We start from the raw sequence: 22,005 nt of genomic DNA, 5'->3' as shown, positions 1-22,005 counted from the left end.
AGACTGTAACCCTGTAAGTTAACTGCCCAGTCATAGCTTTCATCTAACCATGTCTCGGTTATTCCTACTATGTCAAAGTTACCTGTAGATATTTCTGCTTCTAGTTCTTCCATCTTGTTTGTCAGGCTTCTGGCGTTTGCGAGCATGCAGTTTAGAGGATTTTGTTTTGTTCCAATCTCCTTGCTGTGGATTGTTTTAGAAATGTTCTTACCTCCCATCTGAGTATGTTTTCCTGGGTCTTCTTTGTTCAAGTCTAATGTTTTTTTTTTTAAACATTCCCAAACTGGACCTGACTGGACTGGTTTATTCCCTTCCCGCAGACTGGGCCTGTCAGCAGGACTGATCTACTTCCTTCCCACAGACTGGACCTGTCAGCAGGACTGTTCTATTCTCTTCTCCCAAACTGGACCTGTCAGCAGGACTGGTCTATTCCCTTCCCACAGACTGGACCTGTCAGCAGGACTGATCTATTCCCTTCCCACAGACTGGACCTGACAGCAGGACTGGTCTATTCCCTTCCCTCAGACTGGACCTGTCAGCAGGACTGGTTTATTCCCTTCCCGCAGACTGGGCCTGTCAGCAGGACTGTTCTATTCCCTTCTCCCAAACTGGACCTGTCAGCAGGACTGGTCTATTCCCTTCCCACAGACTGGACCTGTCAGCATGACTGATCTATTCCTTTCCCACAGACTGGACCTGACAGCAGGACTGATCTATTCCCTTCCCTCAGACTGAACCTGTCAGCAGGACTGATCTATTCCCTTCCCACAGACTGGACATGTCAGCAGGACTGATCTATTCCCTTCCCACAGACTGGACCTGTCAGCAGGACTAATCTAATCCCTTCCCTCAGACTGGACCTGTCAGCAGGACTGGTTTATTCCCTTCCCGCAGACTGGACCTGTCAGCAGGACTGTTCTATTCCCTTCCCACAGACTGGACCTGACAGCAGGACTGGTCTATTCCCTTCCCACAGACTGGACCTGTCAGCAGGACTGATCTACTACCTTCCTTCAGACTGGACCTGTCAGCAGGACAGGTTTATTCCCTTCCCGCAGACTGGACCTGTCAGCAGGACTGATCTACTTCCTTCCCACAGACTGGACCTGTCAGCAGGACTGTTCTATTCTCTTCTCCCAAACTGGACCTGTCAGCAGGACTGGTCTATTCCCCTCCCACAGACTGGACCTGTCAGCAGGACTGATGTATTCCCTTCCCTCAGACTGGACCTGTCAGCAGGACTGGTCTGTTCCCTTGCCACAGACTGGACCTGTCAGAAGGACTGATCTATTGGGACCTAAAAAAAAACTTCTGAAGTTATATCCATTACTCAGTTTTATTAAAAGTATTTAAAAAAAATGTCTGTGTCACATGCAAATTAAAACCCAAGTCTCCAATGGGTGGATCCAGACCGTCTAAGTGTCCTGTACAACCTTTCATAAGCCACTCCTGGGATGTGGATTCATGTACAGTTTGACCTGAAAAATTGTCACATGCGCAGAGTAAACATTTTTAGCCTGCACATGCACTGGTCATAATCTTACTACTGGGTGATCCATGTGTATTGTGAGTGAGGATATTTGTGCTGATATGTAGGTCTATGTATGTACAGTAGTGAGCATGACTCCATATATATTAGTCAGCATATATAACGCCTTGAAAAATATTCATACCCCGTGAATTTTTACACATTTTTTTCCAGTTACACTCACAAACTTAAATGTATATTACTGGGATTTTATGTGATACCAACACAAAGTAGCAACTAACTGTGAAGTGCATAGGATACAGGGTTTTCTAAATATTTTAAAAATATAAATCTTAAAATGTTGACATGCATTTGTATTCAGCCCCCACAGTCTATACCCCTAAATAAAATCCTGAGAGACAAAAATGTCCCCAGAATTCACATAATTGGTACATTGAGTCCACCGGTGTGTGATTTCTTCTCAGTATAACTACAGCTGTTTTGTGAAGACCTCAGAGGTTTGTTACACAACATTAGGGATCAGACAGCATCATGAAAACCAAGGAACACACCGGACAGGTCAGGGATAATGTTGTGGAAAAGAGTAAAGCAGGGTTACGTTATAAAAACAAAATAGCCCAATGTTATGATCTGGTGGCCTAGGAACAGTATGAGACGGACTCTGGAGAAGGTGGTCCCTGTACTGACCGCAAAATCTGAACCTAGCAGCGCAACTAGAAGTAGCCGTGGGGGGTACCTAACACTCCCTAGACCCCTCGGCACAGCCTAAGATCTAACTTCCCCTAAAGACAGAAAGAGGAAACCTATCTTGCCTCAGAGAAAATCCCCAAAGGATAGATAGCCCCCCACAAATATTGACTGTGAGAGAAGAGGGAAATAACATACGCAGATATGAAATCAGATTTTAGCATAGGAGGCCATACTAGCTAAAAAGAAAGAATAGAACAGAGTACTATGCGGTCAGTATTAAAACACTAGAAAATATCCTTCACAGAAAATACAAATCACCACATCTGACTAAAGACATGGAGGGTATATCTGCATCTCCAGAGACACAGCTTGGCTGCAAAAAATCCTTCACAGACAAAGCTGGACAAGACAAAAACATGAATATGCACAGAACTATAAGGTCCACAGCAGGTGGACAGCAAAAACAAAGCCAGGACTTATCTTTGTAGAAAAGCACAGCAAACTGGAGAGACCAGGAGGGAAGTGAATCCTCCAAAAACAATGGACAACTGGCAAGGACTAAAGAATCCTGCAAAGCTATATACCCCAGTCAGTCTTGCAATTAGTAGATACACCTGTCCAATTCTGCAGTCCAGGCACAACTGCATTACCCTCTACAACCACCGGAGGGAGCCCAAAAGCTGAATTCACAACAGTACCCCCCCTTGAGGAGGGGTCACCGAACCCTCACCAGAGCCCCCAGGCCGATGAGGATGATGCCGATGAAAGGTACGAACCAAATCAGCGGCATGGACATCAGAGGCAGAAACCCAAGAATTATCCTCCTGGCCATAACCCTTCCATTTGACAAGGTACTGAAGCTTCCACCTCGAAAAACGAGAATCCAAAATCTTCTCAACAACATATTCGAACTCCCCATCGACCAACACAGGGGCCGGAGGATCAACAGAGGGAACAACGGGCTCCACATATTTCCGCAACAAAGATCTATGGAAGACATTATGAATAGCAAAAGAGGCCGGAAGCGCCAGGCGAAAGGACACCGGATTAATAATCTCAGAAATCCTATAAGGACCAATAAATCGAGGCTTAAACTTAGGGGAAGAAACCTTCATAGGAACATGACGGGAAGATAACCAAACCAGATCCCCAACCCGAAGCCGGGAACCAACACACCGACGACGGTTAGCAAAACGTTGAGCCTCCTCCTGAGAGAGCACCAAATTGTCTATCACATGAGCCCAAATCTGCTGCAACCTGTCAACCACAGAATCCACAGCAGGAAGGTCAGAAGGCTCAACCTGCCCAGAAGAAAAACGAGGATGAAAACCAAAATTACAAAAAAATGGCGAAACCAAAGTAGCCGAACTAGCCTGATTATTAAGGGCAAACTCGGCCAATGGCAAAAAAGCCACCCAATCATCCTGATCAGCAGACACAAAGCATCTCAAATAGGTCTCCAAGGTCTGATTAGTTCGCTCAGTCTGGCCATTTGTCTGAGGATGAAATGCAGAAGAAAAAGACAAATCAATGCCCAGCTTGGCACAAAAGGCCCGCCAAAACCTAGAAACAAACTGGGAACCTCTGTCAGACACAATATTCTCCGGAATACCATGCAAACGTACCACATGCTGAAAAAACAACGGAACCAAATCAGAAGAAGGCAATTTATGCAAAGGCACCAAATGAACCATCTTAGAAAATCGGTCACAGACAACCCAGATAACCGACATTCTTTGGGAAACAGGAAGATCGGAAATAAAATCCATAGAAATCTGTGTCCAGGGCCTCTCGGGGACCGGTAATGGCAAAAGCAACCCACTAGCACGGGAACAGCAAGGCTTAGCTCGCGCACAAATCCCACAGGACTGCACAAAAGAACGCACATCCCGCGACAAAGAAGGCCACCAAAAGGACCTACCAACCAAATCTCTGGTACCAAAAATCCCAGGATGGCCAGCCAACACAGAACAATGAACCTCAGAAATCACTTTACTAGTCCATCTATCAGGAATAAACAGTTTCCCCACTGGACAGCGGTCAGGTTTATTAGCCTGAAATTCCTGAAGAACCCGTCGTAAATCAGGGGAGATGGCAGAAAGAATCGCCCCTTCCTTCAGAATGCCGACCGGCTCAAGAACCCCAGGGAAATCAGGAAAAAAACTCCTAGAGAGGGCATCCGCCTTAACATTCTTAGTACCAGGAATGTACGAGACCACAAAATCAAAACGGGAGAAAAATAGGGACCATCGAGCCTGTCTAGGATTCAGCCGTTTGGCAGACTCGAGGTAAATCAGATTCTTATGATCGGTCAGGACCACAATACGGTGCTTGGCCCCCTCAAGCCAATGTCGCCACTCCTCAAATGCCCACTTCATAGCCAACAACTCCCGATTGCCGACATCATAATTGCGTTCCGCAGGCGAAAACTTCCGAGAAAAGAGGGCACACGTTTTCATCAAGGAACCATCAGAATTCCTCTGAGACAAACGGCCCCTGCCCCAATCTCAGACGCGTCAACCTCAACCTGAAATGGAAGAGAAACATCTGGCTGACGCAACACAGGGGCAGAAGTAAATCGGCGTTTAAGCTCTTGAAAGGCAGAAACAGCCGCGGAGGACCAATTCGTCACATCAGCGCCTTTCTTTGTCAAATCGGTCAGAGGTTTAACCACACTGGAGAAGTTGGCAATGAAACGACGATAAAAATTAGCAAAGCCCAAGAATTTCTGAAGGCTCTTTACAGATGTGGGCTGAATCCAATCATGAATGGCCTGAACCTTAACCGGATCCATTTCTATAGATGAGGGAGAAAAAATGAAACCCAAAAAAGAAACCTTCTGCACTCCAAAGAGGCACTTTGACCCCTTCACAAATAAAGCATTATTACGGAGGATCTGAAATACCATCCTGACCTGTTTCACATGAGACTCCCAATCATTGGAAAAAATCAAAATATCATCCAAATATACAACCATGAATTTATCAAGATAACTCCAAAAGATTTCATGCATGAAGGATTGGAACACAGATGGAGCATTAGAGAGTCCGAATGGCATCACAAGGTATTCAAAATGGCCTTCGGGCGTATTAAATGCAGTTTTCCATTCGTCACCCTGCTTAATACGAATAAGATTATATGCCCCTCGAAGGTCAATCTTAGTAAACCAGCTAGCCCCCTTAATCCTAGCAAACAAATCAGTAAGCAGATTCAAAGGGTATTGAAATTTGACCGTGATCTTATTCAAGAGGCGATAATCAATACAGGGTCTCAAGGAGCCATCCTTCTTGGCAACAAAAAAGAACCCCGCTCCCAACGGTGAAGAAGATGGCAGAATATGCCCCTTCTCCAAAGACTCCTTAATATAGCTCCGCATGGCGGCATGTTCTGGCACAGACAGGTTGAAAAGTCGGCCCTTAGGGAACTTACAACCTGGAATCAAGTCAATAGCACAATCACAGTCCCTATGCGGTGGAAGGGAACTGGATTTGGGCTCATCGAATACATCCTGAAAGTCTGACAAAAACTCAGGAATTTCAGAAGAGGGGGAAGAGGAAATGGACATCAAAGGAACATGATCATGAACCCCCTGACAACCCCAACTAGTCACAGACATGGATTTCCAATCTAACACCGGATTATGTAGCTGCAACCATGGAAAACCCAGCACAATATGATCATGCAAATTATGCAACACCAGAAAACGACAATCTTCCTGATGGGATGGCGCCATGCGCATGGTCAGCTGTGTCCAAAACTGAGGTTTATTTCTAGCCAACGGTATAGCATCAATGCCCCTCAAAGGAATAGTGTTCTGCAAAGGCTGCAAGGGGAAACCACAACGTCTGGCAAATTCTAAGTCCATTAAGTTCAGAGCGGCGCCTGAATGCACAAATGCCATGACAGAAAATGATGATAATGAGCAGATCAAGGTCACAGATAACAGAAATTTAGGTTGTATAGTACTGATGGTAACAGAACTCTTTTTGTACGCTTAGGGCAATCAAAATAACATGAGCAGAATCGCCGCAGTAAAAACACAACCTATTCTGACGCCTGAATCTTTGACGTTCAGCTCTAGACAAAATCCTATCACACTGCATAGGCTCAGGGCTCCGCTCAGAGGACAACGCCACAGTGTGCACAACTCTGCGCTCGCGCAAGCGCCGATCAATATAAATGGCCAGAGACATAGAATCACTCAGACCAGCAGGCGTGGGGAACCCCACCATAACATCTTTAACGGATTCAGAAAGACCCTTTCTGAAAATTGCCGCCAAGGCATCCTCATTCCATTTAGTCAGTACAGACCATTTTCTAAATTTCTGGCAATACGATTCTGCCGCTTCTTGACCTTGACACAGGGCCAACAAGATTTTCTCAGCCTGATCCACAGAATTAGGCTCATCATACAACAACCCCAATGCCTGAAAGAACGAATCAACATTAAGCAAAGCAGGATTGCCAGTTTCCAGGGAAAATGCCCAATCCTGTGGGTCACCACGCAGCAGAGATATGATGATTTTAACCTGCTGAATAGGATCACCAGAAGACCGGGGTCTTAATGCAAAAAACAGTTTACAGTTATTTTTGAAACTCAAAAATTTGGATCTGTCACCAAAGAATAAATCAGGAGTGGGAATCTTAGGTTCCAAGGCAGGAGTCTGAACAATATTATCTGAAATACCCTGTACCCTAGCAGCAAGCTGATCCACCCGAGAAACTAACTCCTGAACATTCATGTTAATACTAGATTCCGTAGCCACCCAGAGATTAAGAGCGAGGATAATACCAAACAGGCTAAGGAAAAAAAAATGGCTCAAAAGCTTCCCTCCCTTCTTCTGAGATGCAATTAACTCATTGTTGGCCAGTTGTACTGTTATGATCTGGTGGCCTAGGAACAGCATGAGACGGACTCTGGAGAAGGTGGCCCCTGTACTGACCGCAAAACCTGAACCTAGCAGCGCAACTAGAAGTAGCCGTGGGGGGTACCTAACACTCCCTAGACCCCTCGGCACAGCCTAAGATCTAACTTCCCCTAAAGACAGAAACAGGAAACCTATCTTGCCTCAGAGAAAATCCCCAAAGGATAGATAGCCCCCCACAAATATTGACTGTGAGAGAAGAGGGAAATAACATACGCAGATATGAAATCAGATTTTAGCATAGGAGGCCATACTAGCTAAAAAGAAAGAATAGAACAGAGTACTATGCGGTCAGTATTAAAACACTAGAAAATATCCACCACAGAAAATACAAATCACCACATCTGACTAAAGACATGGAGGGTATATCTGCATCTCCAGAGACACAGCTTGGTTGCAAAAAATCCTTCACAGACAAAGCTGGACAAGACAAAAACATGAATATGCACAGAACTATAAGGTCCACAGCAGGTGAACAGCAAAAACAAAGCCAGGACTTATCTTTGTAGAAAAGCACAGCAAACTGGAGAGACCAGGAGGGAAGTGAATCCTCCAAAAACAATGGACAACTGGCAAGGACTAAAGAATCCTGCAAAGCTATATACCCCAGTCAGTCTTGCAATTAGTAGATACACCTGTCCAATCCTGCAGTCCAGGCACAACTGCATTACCCTCTACAACCACCGGAGGGAGCCCAAAAGCTGAATTCACAACAGCCCAAGCTCTGAACATCTCACAGAGCACTGTTCACTCCATCATCCCAAAATTTCAGGATTATGTCACAACTGCAAACCTACCAAGACATGGCCGTCCACCTAAACTGACATCCCAAGCAAAGAAAGCACTAATGAGAGAAGCAGCCAAAAAGCCCATGGTCACTGGAGGACTGCAGAGATCCACAGCTCGGGTGGCAAAATTTGTCCACAAGACAACTATTAGTTGCATGCTGACCAAATCTGGCCTATGTAGAAGAGTGGCAAGAAGAATGCCATTTTTTAAAACAAGTCATAACAAGTCCCATTTTCAAGATGCAAAAAGCCATGTAGAGGACACAGCAAGCATGTGGAAGAAGGTGCTCTGGTCACAAGACCAAAGTAGGATTTTTGGGGCTGACTGGAAAATGTTAGGTGTGCTGGAAAACTAACATGGCACATCACTCTGAAAACACCATCCCCACAGTCACACATGGTGGTGGCATCATCATGCTGTGGGGATGCTTTTCTTTAGCAGGGGCAGGGAAATTGGTCAGAATTGATGGGAAGATGAATGGAGCTAAATATTGGGCAAACCTGGAGGAAAACCTTTTAGAGGCTGTAAAAAAACTTGAAACCGGGACGAGGGTTCACCTTCCAACAGGACAACGACCCTAAACATTCTGGTTTAGATCAAAGCATATTCATGCTTAAATCCAGGCCTAAATCCCATCGAGAATCTTTGTCAAGACGTGAAAATTGCTGATCACAGACGCCTCCATCTAACCTCACTGAGCATATAGTGAGTGTGGAAAGAAGTAGGAGCAGGCAAAAAATGTCCCCTCTAGATGTGCTAAGCTGGTAGAGACAGACCCCAGAAGACTTCCAGGTGGTCCTACAAAATTTTGTCTCTGGGGGCTGAATACAAATGGTATGAATACTTTTTCAAGGCGCTGTATATAGTGAACATGCATATGTCTATGAGTGTGGTTACTGCACTTTGGGGGGGCTGAGAATTAAGGCAATTTATGAGCCTGAAGTCGTCCTTGTCTCTAAGGCACGGGCGGCCGCTCCCACCACACGAGAAAGAAAAGCGCCATGAATGAGAAGTGCAGAAATATCTTCTGCGCTTCCAGCTACGAAAGTACAAAATAATGAGCGTCTGCTGGATATCACCTCTGTAGCTGTGAAATCACCCCCCGCCCGCCGCCGCTCGCTCTCCAGCGCCCGCTTCCAACTATGAATCTAAATCAGCTGCAAGGAGAAGTCAGCGCGGAGTAATGACTGCGAGGGTCCGCACAGACACTCATAATATTACTATCTATTTATATCAGAAATGCTAAAACTTACCCCTGTGTGAATTGCAACTTTTAATAAATGTCAAACAATACAGCAGTGTTAAAGGGATTCTCCTCTTAAAGGGGTTTTGAATTTTCAGCAAATAAATTCCCAATAGCACATGTATAGCAAAGGAATGACAAATGTGCTCTTCTGTAGTAATCATATTGCCCACGACCTTGTGCTTATACCTAGCAGCCAATCTGGTAAAGCAGAGCTGCAGTGTAAAGCATAGAGGAGCAGAGCAGCAGCTACAAGCCTGAGATCAAACGGGAAGCGCAGCTAAACTGAAGAGAATGAGCATAGCTGCGACCCAATGGCGTAGAGCTAAAAATCAGAAGAGAAGAAAACAGATGGGAGATAGGAAGACAGAAAAGGCACTCATCCATCTCTCATCACTCAGTAATCGATTTCTTTTTTGTTTTTAGAATGACTTGCATCGAGCAATCCAGAGGACGCACTCCGCCATGTTCAACCAGGTGTTCATCCTCATCTGTACTCTGGTCTGCCTCATGTTTACTTGGTACGTGCACATGAAGTTCTATAAAAATCCCTCTACCTGTTCCAATCTGCATTTTTATACAAAGAGGGCAGTAATAAAGTAGTTATATTCTGGTACATAAGGGCAGTATTATAGTAGTTATATTCTTGTACATAGGAGCAGTATTATAGTAGTTATATTCTTGTATATTGGGGCAGTATTATAGTAGTTATATTCTTGTACATAGGGGCAGTATTATAGTAGTTATATTCTTGTACATAGGGGGCAGTATTATAGTAGTTATATTCTTGTACATAGGGGGCAGTATTATAGTAGTTATATTCTTGTACATAGGGGGCAGTATTATAGTAGTTATATTCTTGTATATTGGGGCAGTATTATAGTAGTTATATTCTTGTACATAGGAGCAGTATTATAGTAGTTATATTCTTGTACATAGGGGCAGTATTATAGTAGTTATATTCTTGTATATTGGGGCAGTATTATAGTAGTTATATTCTTGTACATAGGGGCAGTATTATAGTAGTTATATTCTTGTACATAGGGGGCAGTATTATAGTAGTTATATTCTTGTACATAGGGGCAGTATTATAGTAGTTATATTCTTGTACATAGGGGCAGTATTATAGTAGTTATATTCTTGTACATAGGAGGCAGCATTATAGTAGTTATATTCTTGTACATAAGGGGCAGTATTATTGTAGTTATATTCTTGTACATAGGGGCAGTATTATAGTAGTTATATTCTTGTACATAGGAGCAGTATTATAGTAGTTATATTCTTGTACATAGGGGCAGTATTATAGTAGTTATATTCTTGTACATAGGGGGCAGTATTATAGTAGCTATATTCTTGTACATAGGAGCAGTATTATAGCAGTTATATTCTTGTACGTAGGGGGCAGTATTATAGTAGTTATATTCTTGTACATAGGAGGCAGCATTATAATAGTTATATTCTTGTACATAGGGGCAGTATTATAGTAGTTATATTCTTGTACATAGGGGCAGTATTATAGTAGTTATATTCTTGTACATAGGGGGCAGTATTATAGTAGTTATATTCTTGTACATAGGAGCAGTATTATAGTAGTTATATTCTTGTACATAGGAGGCAGCATTATAGTAGTTATATTCTTGTACATAGGGGGCAGTATTATAGTAGTTATATTCTTGTACATAGGGGCAGTATTATAGTAGTTATATTCTTGTACATAGGAGCAGTATTATAGTAGTTATATTCTTGTACATAGGGGCAGTATTATAGAAGTTATATTCTTGTACATAGGAGCAGTGTTATAGTAGTTATATTCTTGTACATAGGGGCAATTTTTATTATAAAAACCAAACATAAATACAATTATAATAAAAACAAAAATCACCCAGAATTACAAGAATTACAAAACACAATTCACTTTGGTCATATATACACAAGTACTAAATAATCAGATCATATTGATACATAAATTAAAGTGTCCACACCTGGAGGTAGATGAAAATTAAACAAAAAAAAAAAAAAAAAAGTCATATCATATTTTCTAACTGAATTTTACATTCCTCCATAACTTAATATTTCTCGGACTCCTTCCAACTTCTAGCGATTTTATCCACCGGAGTTCTGACATAACCTGACCAGCCGCGCGGTGTGATCAAACAGCTCATTGTGCAGTGACACCCGGGTTCTCATGTGCCAATGATAGTATTTGATGACGCTTATTATAATGTACATCGTCTCTCTGTCGATGTTACTAACAGTGGAGGGGACGCCATAGATTATGTCAGAATACTTTAGAGTCCGCAGTCTGGGGATTTTTAGATTATCTGACACTTCCTCCCAGATCTTCCTCCCTCCCCAGCAATCACATATAAAGTGCTCCATAGTCTCCTCCTGCTGACAACCAAGGGGACAATTCCGATCGGAGACACTCAAGTGTTTCAGGTTCCCCCTGACAAAGAGCCGACTATGCAGCGAAAGCCAAGTGACGTCAAACAGTTTAGGAGGAAGTCTTTTCCCGTTTAGGAACCTAAGGCTTTCCTGCAGGGTGGTGGTGACACAATCTCTCAGGGCCAGTGGAGAGTAAAAGAAAGTCCTACATACATGAGCATACAGGTCTCTTCTCGTACTGCTCTCAATGTAAGACTTCTCCAGTCCCCACCTCCTAACACACTTCAGACCATAGTCCAGATACTGGGGGAGGTGGTCACCTGTCCATCTCCTCCTCTTGAGACTGCCGCCTCGCACCCAAGATTCTGCAAAAGGCAATATCCAGTACCTGATACTATTTACCCACAGAGAGCTACTGTTTGAGTCCCTGTTCCCAAAATTTACCTTTAGAAACAAGGAGTCAAAGAAAACCCTTGGATTCAACATATCCAGCCCACCCTCTCTCCGCCGTAGGTAGGTTATTCCCCTCTTTATTAGGTTCAACCTATTCCCCCACAAGAGCTGGAAGAACAGGCTGAAGAGCCTCGCTGAGAAAGATTCTGGCAAAGGGAAAATGACAGAGACATACAAGAAAACAGGGACCAGGTAAGTCTTCAACATTGCGACCCTTTCTCTGTAGGTCAGCCTCCAGTTCTTCCATCGCTGAACCTTTGCATTTCCGGCTTCCAATTTCTCCTCCCAATTTAGCGTGCCATTATCATCCCTCCCAAACTTAACCCCAAGGATCTTAATATGGGTGGAGGCTTTGGCAAACTGCCGCAGATCATAGCTGGGATCAGTATCTAATGTCCACAGAGCTTGACTCTTCTCAAGGTTGACCAGAGACCCGGAGGCCTCTGAGTAACTTCTGATAGACGCAGATAACATCTGCACCTCTCGAGGATTAGAGATCACCAACGTCACATCATCCGCATAGGCAACAACATTCAGAGGCAGGCAATGGGGGACCGGCACCCCCTGAAAATCACACTCCTGCAGTGACCTCAGAAACGGGTCTAGGGCAAAAACGTACAGGAGGGGACTCAGTGGGCAACCCTGTCTCACCCCTGCCTCAACTCCAAAAGTGTCACCCTGCCAACCATTAATCAGAGGAAAGCTCACCGCCTCTCTGTACAATGTCTTCAGCCAATCCACAAATTGTCCCGGAATACCGTACTTTGACAAAGTGGCCCACAGATAGTCATGATCAACCCTGTCAAAGGCTTTAGCTTGGTCCAGACTAACAATATATTTCCCACACCGCAGGGCTTTACATCTCTCAAACATCTCCCGTATCGAGATGACTGCTCCAGAGATGTTCCGCCCTTTTACTGTGCCAAACTGAGAGCCTGCCAACAGTGCTGGGGACAAACAGACTAATCTAGAAAACAGGATCTTTGCTAGAATCTTCCTGTCCACATTCAAGAGGGCAATCGGCCTCCAGTTCTTGATGTCGCTCGGCTCTTTACCTTTTAGACAGCAGAATCAACGAGGACACTCTCATGGATGGAGGCATCAGGTGATTTTCTAGACAACTTCTATACACATCCACGAGGATTGGAGCCAGGAGGTCTCTGAATTTCCTATAAAATTCTGCTGTTATGCCATCTGGACCTGGTGCCTTCTTCAGATGTAATTTATCAATAGCCTCCTTAACTTCCTCCACCGTTAACTCCGCTGTCAAAGGAGAAAAGTCCAGATCATTAGTATCAGGCGCAGGAGTTGCCTCCAAGAATTGAGCCATCTTATCTTTATCCAAAACTTTCCTCTGAAACAAGTCAGCATAGTAAGATCTCACCACCTCCAGGATACCCTCCCGTGAATCCTGCAATACACCCTGGAAGTCAGTGAGACCCGTGACCATTTTTTTGACTACCCTCTCCCTGCAATTCTCAAAGGGATCAGGGGCCCCCAAGGACCCATAATCCCGTTCAAGAACCAGGGAGGTATACCTACTATACTGATACTGTCTTATCTCAGATTTCAGTCGGTCGATCTTCACTTTGTCATCCCCGCCCGCCGAATATAGTGACTCCAATTCTTTACGCAGCTTTAGGTACTGGCTGTACTTATTCCTCCCTTTATTAACTGACAGTCTCTTTAAGAGGGATCTGATATCCTCCTTGACGTCCTCCCACCAGTCGGTCATGTTATCATAGAAGTCAACCCTATCTAGATGAAGCTGGATAAGGGAGTAGACACGACTCTGAACATAAGCATCATCCAAGAGACTGGAATTGAGCTTCCACAGCCCTCTACCGATGTCTGGACAGTTAGAGGTCCCCAGACAGAAACACAAGGCGAGGTGATCAGAGTAAGGGACAACCTTCTCACTCAGGGTGTCAACAGCCTCAGTAGGACTCACAAAAGCAAAATCTATCCTACTGCTCCTGTTGGAACATAAATATGTGAATTTTGGCTGTCGACCTCCCTGTGCGAAAACATCAGTCAGTCCAGCCTGCATTATAATGTTATGTAGGACCTTACCGTCCCTGGTCACTGTCCTGCCCGAGGAACTGTCACCCGATGTCAGTATGGCATTAAAGTCCCCTGCCATCACCACCGGAAGAGAAGTGAAGAGGTAAGGCTTAACGTTATTAAACAGCTGGATCCTGTCAGTCACTGTCTGTGGCCCATAGATGTTAATAAGCCGGAGTCGCCTCCCATGAATAGTGACTTCCAGGACCAAACATCTTCCCATGACCACCTCCGTCATCCTATGCACAGTCACATCATTGGTGTTAAACAGGACAGCGACTCCGGCGTAAGGCTCCACAGCCAGTGACCAGAAAGAAGGACCGCACCGCCATTCCCTCTCAGCCTCTCTCATAAGCCCCAGAGATGTCAGTCGTGTCTCCTGCAGGAAAATGACATCGGTGTCCAGATGTGTGAGATGTTCATACACCACATGTCTCATCCTCCTTGCCTTAATACTGTTGACATTACTTGAGGTTAGTGTTAATGAGAACCCCGCCATCACAACACAATAGAGAAGGAGCACAGTAACTGCCATCATCATGAGTCAGGGATGTTCTGTCCACCACCGGTGTCCATGTCAGACTCTACCTGAGGGTCCACAGATAAAGGCTTCCGCTTTGACGGAGGGTGGTCCTCTATGTCCCTGTCACACTCTGCATCAACTTTCCTCAACTCTGTCTCATAATCATCATCATTAGACTCCGATAAAACTCCATACTTGTTGGACACAACCATCACTCCTGCAGAATTCTGAACCTTCTTAGTAGCACTCTGACCGGTGTCATATTCTGCCTCAGGTTTACGGGAGGATGTGCTCTTTTTCTTCCTTTTATTGTGATTAACGCTCCAGTCATCAGATTCAGACAGTGATGCTGAAGGGGGGGCTACCTGAGGCCGCTGGACCTGAGGAGCGACCTCCAAGTTCCCCTCTGCACCCTCTATACCCTGCTTATGAGTGGACTCCTGTTGGGCATCTGGGCTGGTCACCATCTCTCCTGAAATTAAATCCTCCCCCTCATGCGCCCCTGCCACCACATCCTCATCCTCCTGAGCCTCTGCTCCTGCCAGTGCAGCCTCATCAGGGAAGACCCTGCAGATATTATGCCAGGCGTCTGGACAGTCCCTGTGAGGGTGGCCCATCTTACCGCAGAGGTTGCACCTAACATCCCGGCAATCCACAGCGACATGGCCGATATCCCCACACAAGCTGCACTTCACCACAGTACAGGCGTTGGCCAGATGACCTTTCTCACCACATTTGAAGCACTTTCTGGGCTGCCCGGGGTAATAACATCTTCCCTTCTCCCTCCCAATGAAGAAGGAGTTGGGTAAATGGGCAGTAATATTATTAAATTGCCGCAGTTTAACCACAGCTTTCCACCCCATTGTCCAGATACCATCCTCATCTCTGACCTTGGAGAGTCCAGAGGTGAGGTCACAGTGTCTCCGGAGCCACACCTCGATGTCCTGTGGGGGAACGGCCTCATTCCAGAAGGTGATATTTACCGTGACAGTGTCCGGCCTGGAGATAGGAACCAATATAAATTTATTCCAGCCTTCAGCATCTCTGAACCTGGGGTAATTGGCCCAGAACCTGTCCAGGTCACACTGCAGCTTGAAGCTGACCTCGTAGCCCTGTCTGTCCAGAAGATTGGACACCGCCAGTATCTCGTTTACCACAAACCCCATCTGGCCGCATAGCAGCTCTCTCACCACATACCTGCGCTGTGGCAGATCCTCCTTGGCACCTATGTACTTAAACCGCACCACATTAATGCGCTTAAAAGTCTGGCCGGTATATCTGGCGCTGGAAGTGAAGGATGGGGCGCCGCGGCTCCAGGCATTCCTGGGGGGCACCTGCCGGGCCACACTGGGCCGACTGACAGGGAGAGGGTCTGCAGCAGGGGGGGCTGCCACACCTTGTGGACTAGATGGTAACGGGGGATAGTCACACATATCATGCACATTATCATTAGTAGCATCATTATCATCAGACAGTGCCACGTCCATGACAGAATGTGAAACCTCCCCAACCCCCGACCCCATGGGCACAACATCACAAGCCCGAGTCTGTGCCTCAGCCTCAGCCTCGGCCTCATCAGCACAAACAGTCTCACAAACACTGTCCTGCTCCTGCGTGGGGCATTCTGGGACCTGTGGTGCCTCTGTTGGAGTCTGAAGTGCATGCTCCTGTTCACACTCAGCTGCTTGCTGCTGCACTTTTTTCCCTTCTTGGAAGCAGAAACGGGCAGCCTGTAACACAGGCTGTGTCCGCTGCTGGGGGGTCCCAGTCTCTACAGCACAGTCCTGATTTTGGGAGGCGAACCGCTCCCGGTTCCTGTAGGTCTCTGCCAGGGGCCCCATGCCCTCCAGCACAGATTCAATGTCCTGCACCACACTTGCCAGCTGCACCCCCAGTGTGTTCAGCCTCAGGTCATACACATCATTACTGGCAGGATTAGTGGTCTTTAGGCTATAGATAAAGTCGACCTCCATTTGCAGCGCTTTTTTTTGCTGCTGTAACTCACCCAGTTTCCTGACAAGTCCTGGTATCTCGTCCGCTAGCTGCAGCTCGGGTGCATGCGCCGGCTGCACAGGTTTTACCTTCACCACGGGTACAGGGATTTTGAACACTGCCTTGTGCGGTTCCACCACAGATGGCTTTGTGGCTCCTCGGCTGGATGCCGGCTCCGCAGCAGGTTTATCGCTGCCACCTGACTGTGACCGGGTGCGTCCTGACAGCGCCACACTGCCATGTTGCTGCAAGTTCTCCTGGATGGTCTGTCTTTCCAAAGACGTCCGTCTCTGCCTGGAAGCAGGAGAGGTGATCTGCACACCTGAGAGTGATTTCACCTGTGCCTCAGGCAGGGGCTGCTGACTGACCGGGGAGTTACAGGACTTCATACTGTGCTGTGGAACATCACTCACCAACACTTTACCTTCTGGCTTCTTTGCTGGACTTGGAGTAGATTTTCCTCCCAAAACTTTACTTGCTGGTTTCTCCTCCTTCACAGAACTGCTGCAGCTTTGGCCGCTGCATTCACCGGTCTCACAGTGGCTTTGGGATTAGCATTCCCATTCAGAGAAGCCTGGGAGCCTTGTCCCAGTGTAGGCCGAGAAGCCTGGGCCTTGCCTGGGGAGCTTCCCCGCCCAGGGTGGCCCCTCCCTGGGCTTGCTCCAGACATCAGGAGAGCTACCAACACACAACCTCACAGCTAGGAGGCAGTATTATAGTAGTTATATTCTTGTACATAGGGGCAGTATTATAGTAGTTATATTCTTATACATAGGGGGCTGTATTATAGTAGTTATATTCTTGTATATAGGGAGCAGTATTATAGTAGTTATATTCTTGTATATAGGGGGCAGTATTATAGTAGTTATATTCTTGTACATAGGGGCAGTATTATAGTAGTTATATTCTTGTACATAGGAGCAGTATTATAGTAGTTATATTCTTGTACATAGGGGCAGTATTATAGTAGTTATAATCTTGGACATAGGGGCAGTATTATAGTAGATATAATCTTGTACATAGGGGCAGTATTATAGTAGTTATATTCTTGTACATAGGGGCAGTATTATAGTAGTTATATTCTTGTACATAGGGGCAGTATTATAGTAGTTATAATCTTGGACATAGGGGCAGTATTATAGTAGTTATATTCTTGTACATAGGGGCAGTATTATAGTAGTTATATTCTTGTACATAAGGGCAGTATTATAGTAGTTATATTCTTGTACATAGGAGCAGTATTATAGTAGTTATATTCTTGTACATAGGGGCAGTATTATAGTAGTTATATTCTTGTACATAGGAGGCAGCATTATAATAGTTATATTCTTGTACATAGGGGCAGTATTATAGTAGTTATATTCTTGTACATAGGGGGCAGTATTATAGTAGCTATATTCTTGTACATAGGGGGCAGTATTATAGTAGTTATAATCTTGTACATAGGGGCAGTATTATAGTAGTTATATTCTTGTACATAGGGGCAGTATTATAGTAGTTATATTCTTGTACATAGGGGCAGTATTATAGTAGTTATAATCTTGGACATAGGGGCAGTATTATAGTAGTTATATTCTTGTACATAGGAGCAGTATTATAGTAGTTATATTCTTGTACATAGGGGCAGTATTATAGTAGTTATATTCTTGTACATAGGAGGCAGCATTATAATAGTTATATTCTTGTACATAGGGGCAGTATTATAGTAGTTATATTCTTGTACATAGGAGTAGTATTATTGTAGTTATATTCTTGTACATAGGGGCTGTATTATAGTAGTTATATTCTTGTACATAGGAGTAGTATTATTGTAGTTATATTCTTGTACATAGGAGTAGTATTATAGTAGTTATATTCTTCTACATAGGGGCAGTATTATAGTAGTTATATTCTTGTACGTAGGGGGCAGTATTATAGTAGTTATATTCTTGTACATAGGAGGCAACGTTATAATAGTTATATTCTTGTACATATGGGGCAGTATTATAGTAGTTATATTCTTGTACATAGGAGTAGTATTATTGTAGTTATATTCTTGTACATAGGGGCTGTATTATAGTAGTTATATTCTTGTACATAGGGGGCAGTATTATAGTAGTTATATTCTTGTACATAGGAGCAGTATCATAGTAGTTATATTCTTGTACATAGGAGGCAGCATTATAGTAGTTATATTCTTGTACATAGGGGGCAGTATTATTGTAGTTATATTCTTGTACATAGGGGCAGTATTATAGTAGTTATATTCTTGTACATAGGAGCAGTATTATAGTAGTTATATTCTTGTACATAGGGGCAGTATTATAGTAGTTATATTCTTGTACATAGGAGCAGTGTTATAGTAGTTATATTCTTGTATATTGGGGCAGTATTATAGTAGTTATATTCTTGTACATAGGGGTATTATTGTAGTAGTTATATTCTTGTACATAGGGGCAGTATTATAGTAGTTATATTCTTGTACATAGGAGCAGTATTATAGTAGTTATATTCTTGTACATAGGGGCAGTATTATAGTAGTTATATTCTTGTACATAGGAGCAGTATTATAGTAGTTATATTCTTGTACATAGGGGGCAGTATTATAGTAGTTAATTTCATGTTTATATTGTATATAAAGCCTCTCTAACATTAGTGGCTGAGACACTTGGAGCACTGAAGGTCCATGTTGCCGTGTTCATGTCACATAGGCCACATTTCATCAACACTGTGCAATACTCATAGGCTACGTTCACATTTGCGTTGTGCGCCGCTGCGTCGGCGACGCAACGCACAACGCAAATAAAAACGCACAAAAACGCACGCAAAAACGCTGCGTTTTGCGACGCATGCGTCGTTTTTTGCCGAAATTTCGACGCAAAAAAATGCAACTTGTTGCGTTTTCTTTGCCCGACGCTTGCGGCAAAAAAAAACGCATGCGTCGCACAACGCAGCACAACGCATGTCCATGCGTCCCCCATGTTAAACTTAGGGGCGCATGACGCATGCGTCGCCGCTGCGTTTCCCGACGCTGCGTCGGGAAACACTAATGTGAACGTAACCTTACAGACGTCACACTCACAGTCATGACATGCCATTCCCACTGATCTTTATCCTATATCATGTACTTTCCATTAATTTTTCCCTGCAATCGTATAATATTTTTTTGCTTAGGATTGTATTTTCATGAAGTAATGGTCCTCTGTCAATCATTATGACATGGCCCCCTGCCGTTCTCCTCCCCTTTTGCACTGCGCTGCACCGCTATGCATCCATTCACACAAGTAACAACAATGTATTTTTGGATTTGGAATTTTAGCAAAATTTACGGCTCATTCTAATTTTGATAAACGGCACAGATGTCAATCACCTTCTCTGGATTTACCATTAATCCCCACCCCAGAGCGATGCTCAGTATCAGGTCTTATTCATTTATGTATTTTATTTATTTATACACTCGCTCAGCTATTCATTGCTCTATCATTACCTGTGGATATATGGATTAGAAACTGTCTGTATTTTAATATATAATTGATTATTGTTTTTTGACCTTTTACCAATAATTCTGTCTTTAGCGGCACAATCAGTACTACTCTTAGGCTGGGATCACACATACGCGAGATACAGCCGAGTCTCGCAGGAGAAAACCCAGGTCTGGCGCCGGCACTATGGAGCGGAGCGTGCAGCCGCACAGCAACACATGGAGCTGCACGCTCCGCTCCCAAGTGCCGGTGCCAGACCTGGGTTTTCTCCTGCGAGACTCGGCCGTATCTCGCGTTGTGTGATCCCGGCCTTAAGTGAAGACTCTTGTGGGGGTTGGATTTGTTTTTATATATATTGTATCCCTTGAACTATTTTTTCGTTTTGTAAGATAGCACCTACTATATTCCCATATTTGTTATGTTTATTTTGCTTTTTCCTTGTTGTGTTGTTGGGAAGTTGCAGTATTTCTAGGGTAATAATTAGCTGTTAAGTTGTGTGTCACGATAATGTAAAAATGTCATAATGTGAGATTAATTCTATAAAGTACCATCTCACAGACACACACTGCAGTTTTGACCCTCCCTTTCTTCCCCTCTGCATTCGCTCATACAACAAACAAAGCCCTATGGCAGAGACACTGCGCAACTCGATACCAATGTGTGAGCAGTTTATGGCTTTTAAACTGCAGACGACCAATCCCGTAAAGCCACTTGTTCCCCCTTTTCCTTTCCCAAGGAATGTCTGCCTGGTGTCTCAAAAAACGTAAATAGTAGAAAAAGGAGTGCATGTCATTACTCAGCCCACTCAGTGATGTCACAACAAGAGGGCATATCTTTACCCCTGCTGAGTTGTGAGAGAGTTGGTCCAGGAAGCGAGTTAACAACAGCTCGGCAAAGCTGTGCTCATGCATCTGTTTATATGGAAGCCCTTTCTCCTCCATAGCACACAGCCAGTCACAAGCTGAAATGATCTGAATGCTATGTGTTTTTCAATTTTAATCCCTTTTTATTTGTAATCTGTAATGTACACATGATGTTGTCTTCTTTATAATATCTTTTATACTTTGTAAACACTGCCTACCTTTTTATGGAGTAAAATATATACACTGTGTGCAGAATTATTAGGCTAGATGTATTTTGATCACATGATACTTTTTATACATGTTGTCCTACTCCAAGCTGTTCAGGCTTGAGAGCCAACTACCAATTGAGTAAATCAGGTGATGTGCATCTCTGTAATGAGGAGGGGTGTTGTCTAATGACATCAACACCCTATATAAGGTGTGCTTAATTATTGGGCAACTTCCTTTCCTTTGGCAAAATGGTCCAGAAGAGAGATTTGATGGGCTCCGAAAAGTCCAAAATTGTGAGATGTCTTGCAGAGGGATGCAGCAGTCTTGAAATTGCCAAACTTTTGAAGCGTGATCACTGAACAATCAAGCGTTTCATTGCAAATAGGCAACAGGGTCGCAAGAAGCGTGTTGGGCAAAAAAGGCGCAAAATAACTGCCCATGAATTGAGAAAAATCAAGCGTGAAGCTGCCAAGATGCCATTTGCCACCAGTTTTGCCATATTTCAGAGCTGCAACGTTACTGGAGTAACAAAAAGCACAGGGTGTACGATACTCAGGGACATGGCCAAGGTAAGGAAGGCTGAAAAACGACCACCTTTGAACAAGAAACATAAGATAAAACGTCAAGACTGGGCCAAGAAATATCTGACTTTTCAAAGGTTTTAAGGACTGATGAAATTAGAGTTACTCTTGATGGGCCAGATGGATGGGCCGGAGGCTGGATCAGTAAAGGGCAGAGAGCTCGACTCCGACTCAGACGCCAGCAAGATGGAGGTGGGGTACTGGTATGGGCTGGTATCAAAGATGAACTTGTGGGACCTTTATGGGTTGAGGATGAAGTGAAGCTCAACTCCCAGACCTACTGCCAGTTTCTGGAAGACAACTTCTTCAAGCAGTGGTACAGGAAGAAGTCGGTATC

The 22,005-nt window shown here is 44.3% G+C and overlaps 1 protein-coding gene across 4 annotated transcripts in view; it reads left to right on the top strand.

Annotated features, from left to right (window-relative positions):
* LOC138677188 (potassium channel subfamily T member 2-like) overlaps positions 1–22,005 on the top strand; it is a 389,156-nt gene that overhangs the window by 238,632 nt on the left and 128,519 nt on the right. For all 4 annotated transcript variants that reach the window (XM_069767117.1, XM_069767116.1, XM_069767118.1 and 1 more), the window contains exon 9: positions 9,563–9,657. In XM_069767117.1, coding sequence (XP_069623218.1) covers positions 9,563–9,657 — 95 coding nt within the window. The remainder of the gene's footprint in view (positions 1–9,562; positions 9,658–22,005) is intronic.

Source organism: Ranitomeya imitator, chromosome 4 (assembly GCF_032444005.1).
Source record: "Ranitomeya imitator isolate aRanImi1 chromosome 4, aRanImi1.pri, whole genome shotgun sequence".
Lineage (NCBI taxonomy): Eukaryota > Metazoa > Chordata > Amphibia > Anura > Dendrobatidae > Ranitomeya > Ranitomeya imitator.
The sequence above is the reverse complement of the archived record's forward strand: the minus strand, read 5'-3'. Positions and strand labels throughout refer to the sequence as shown.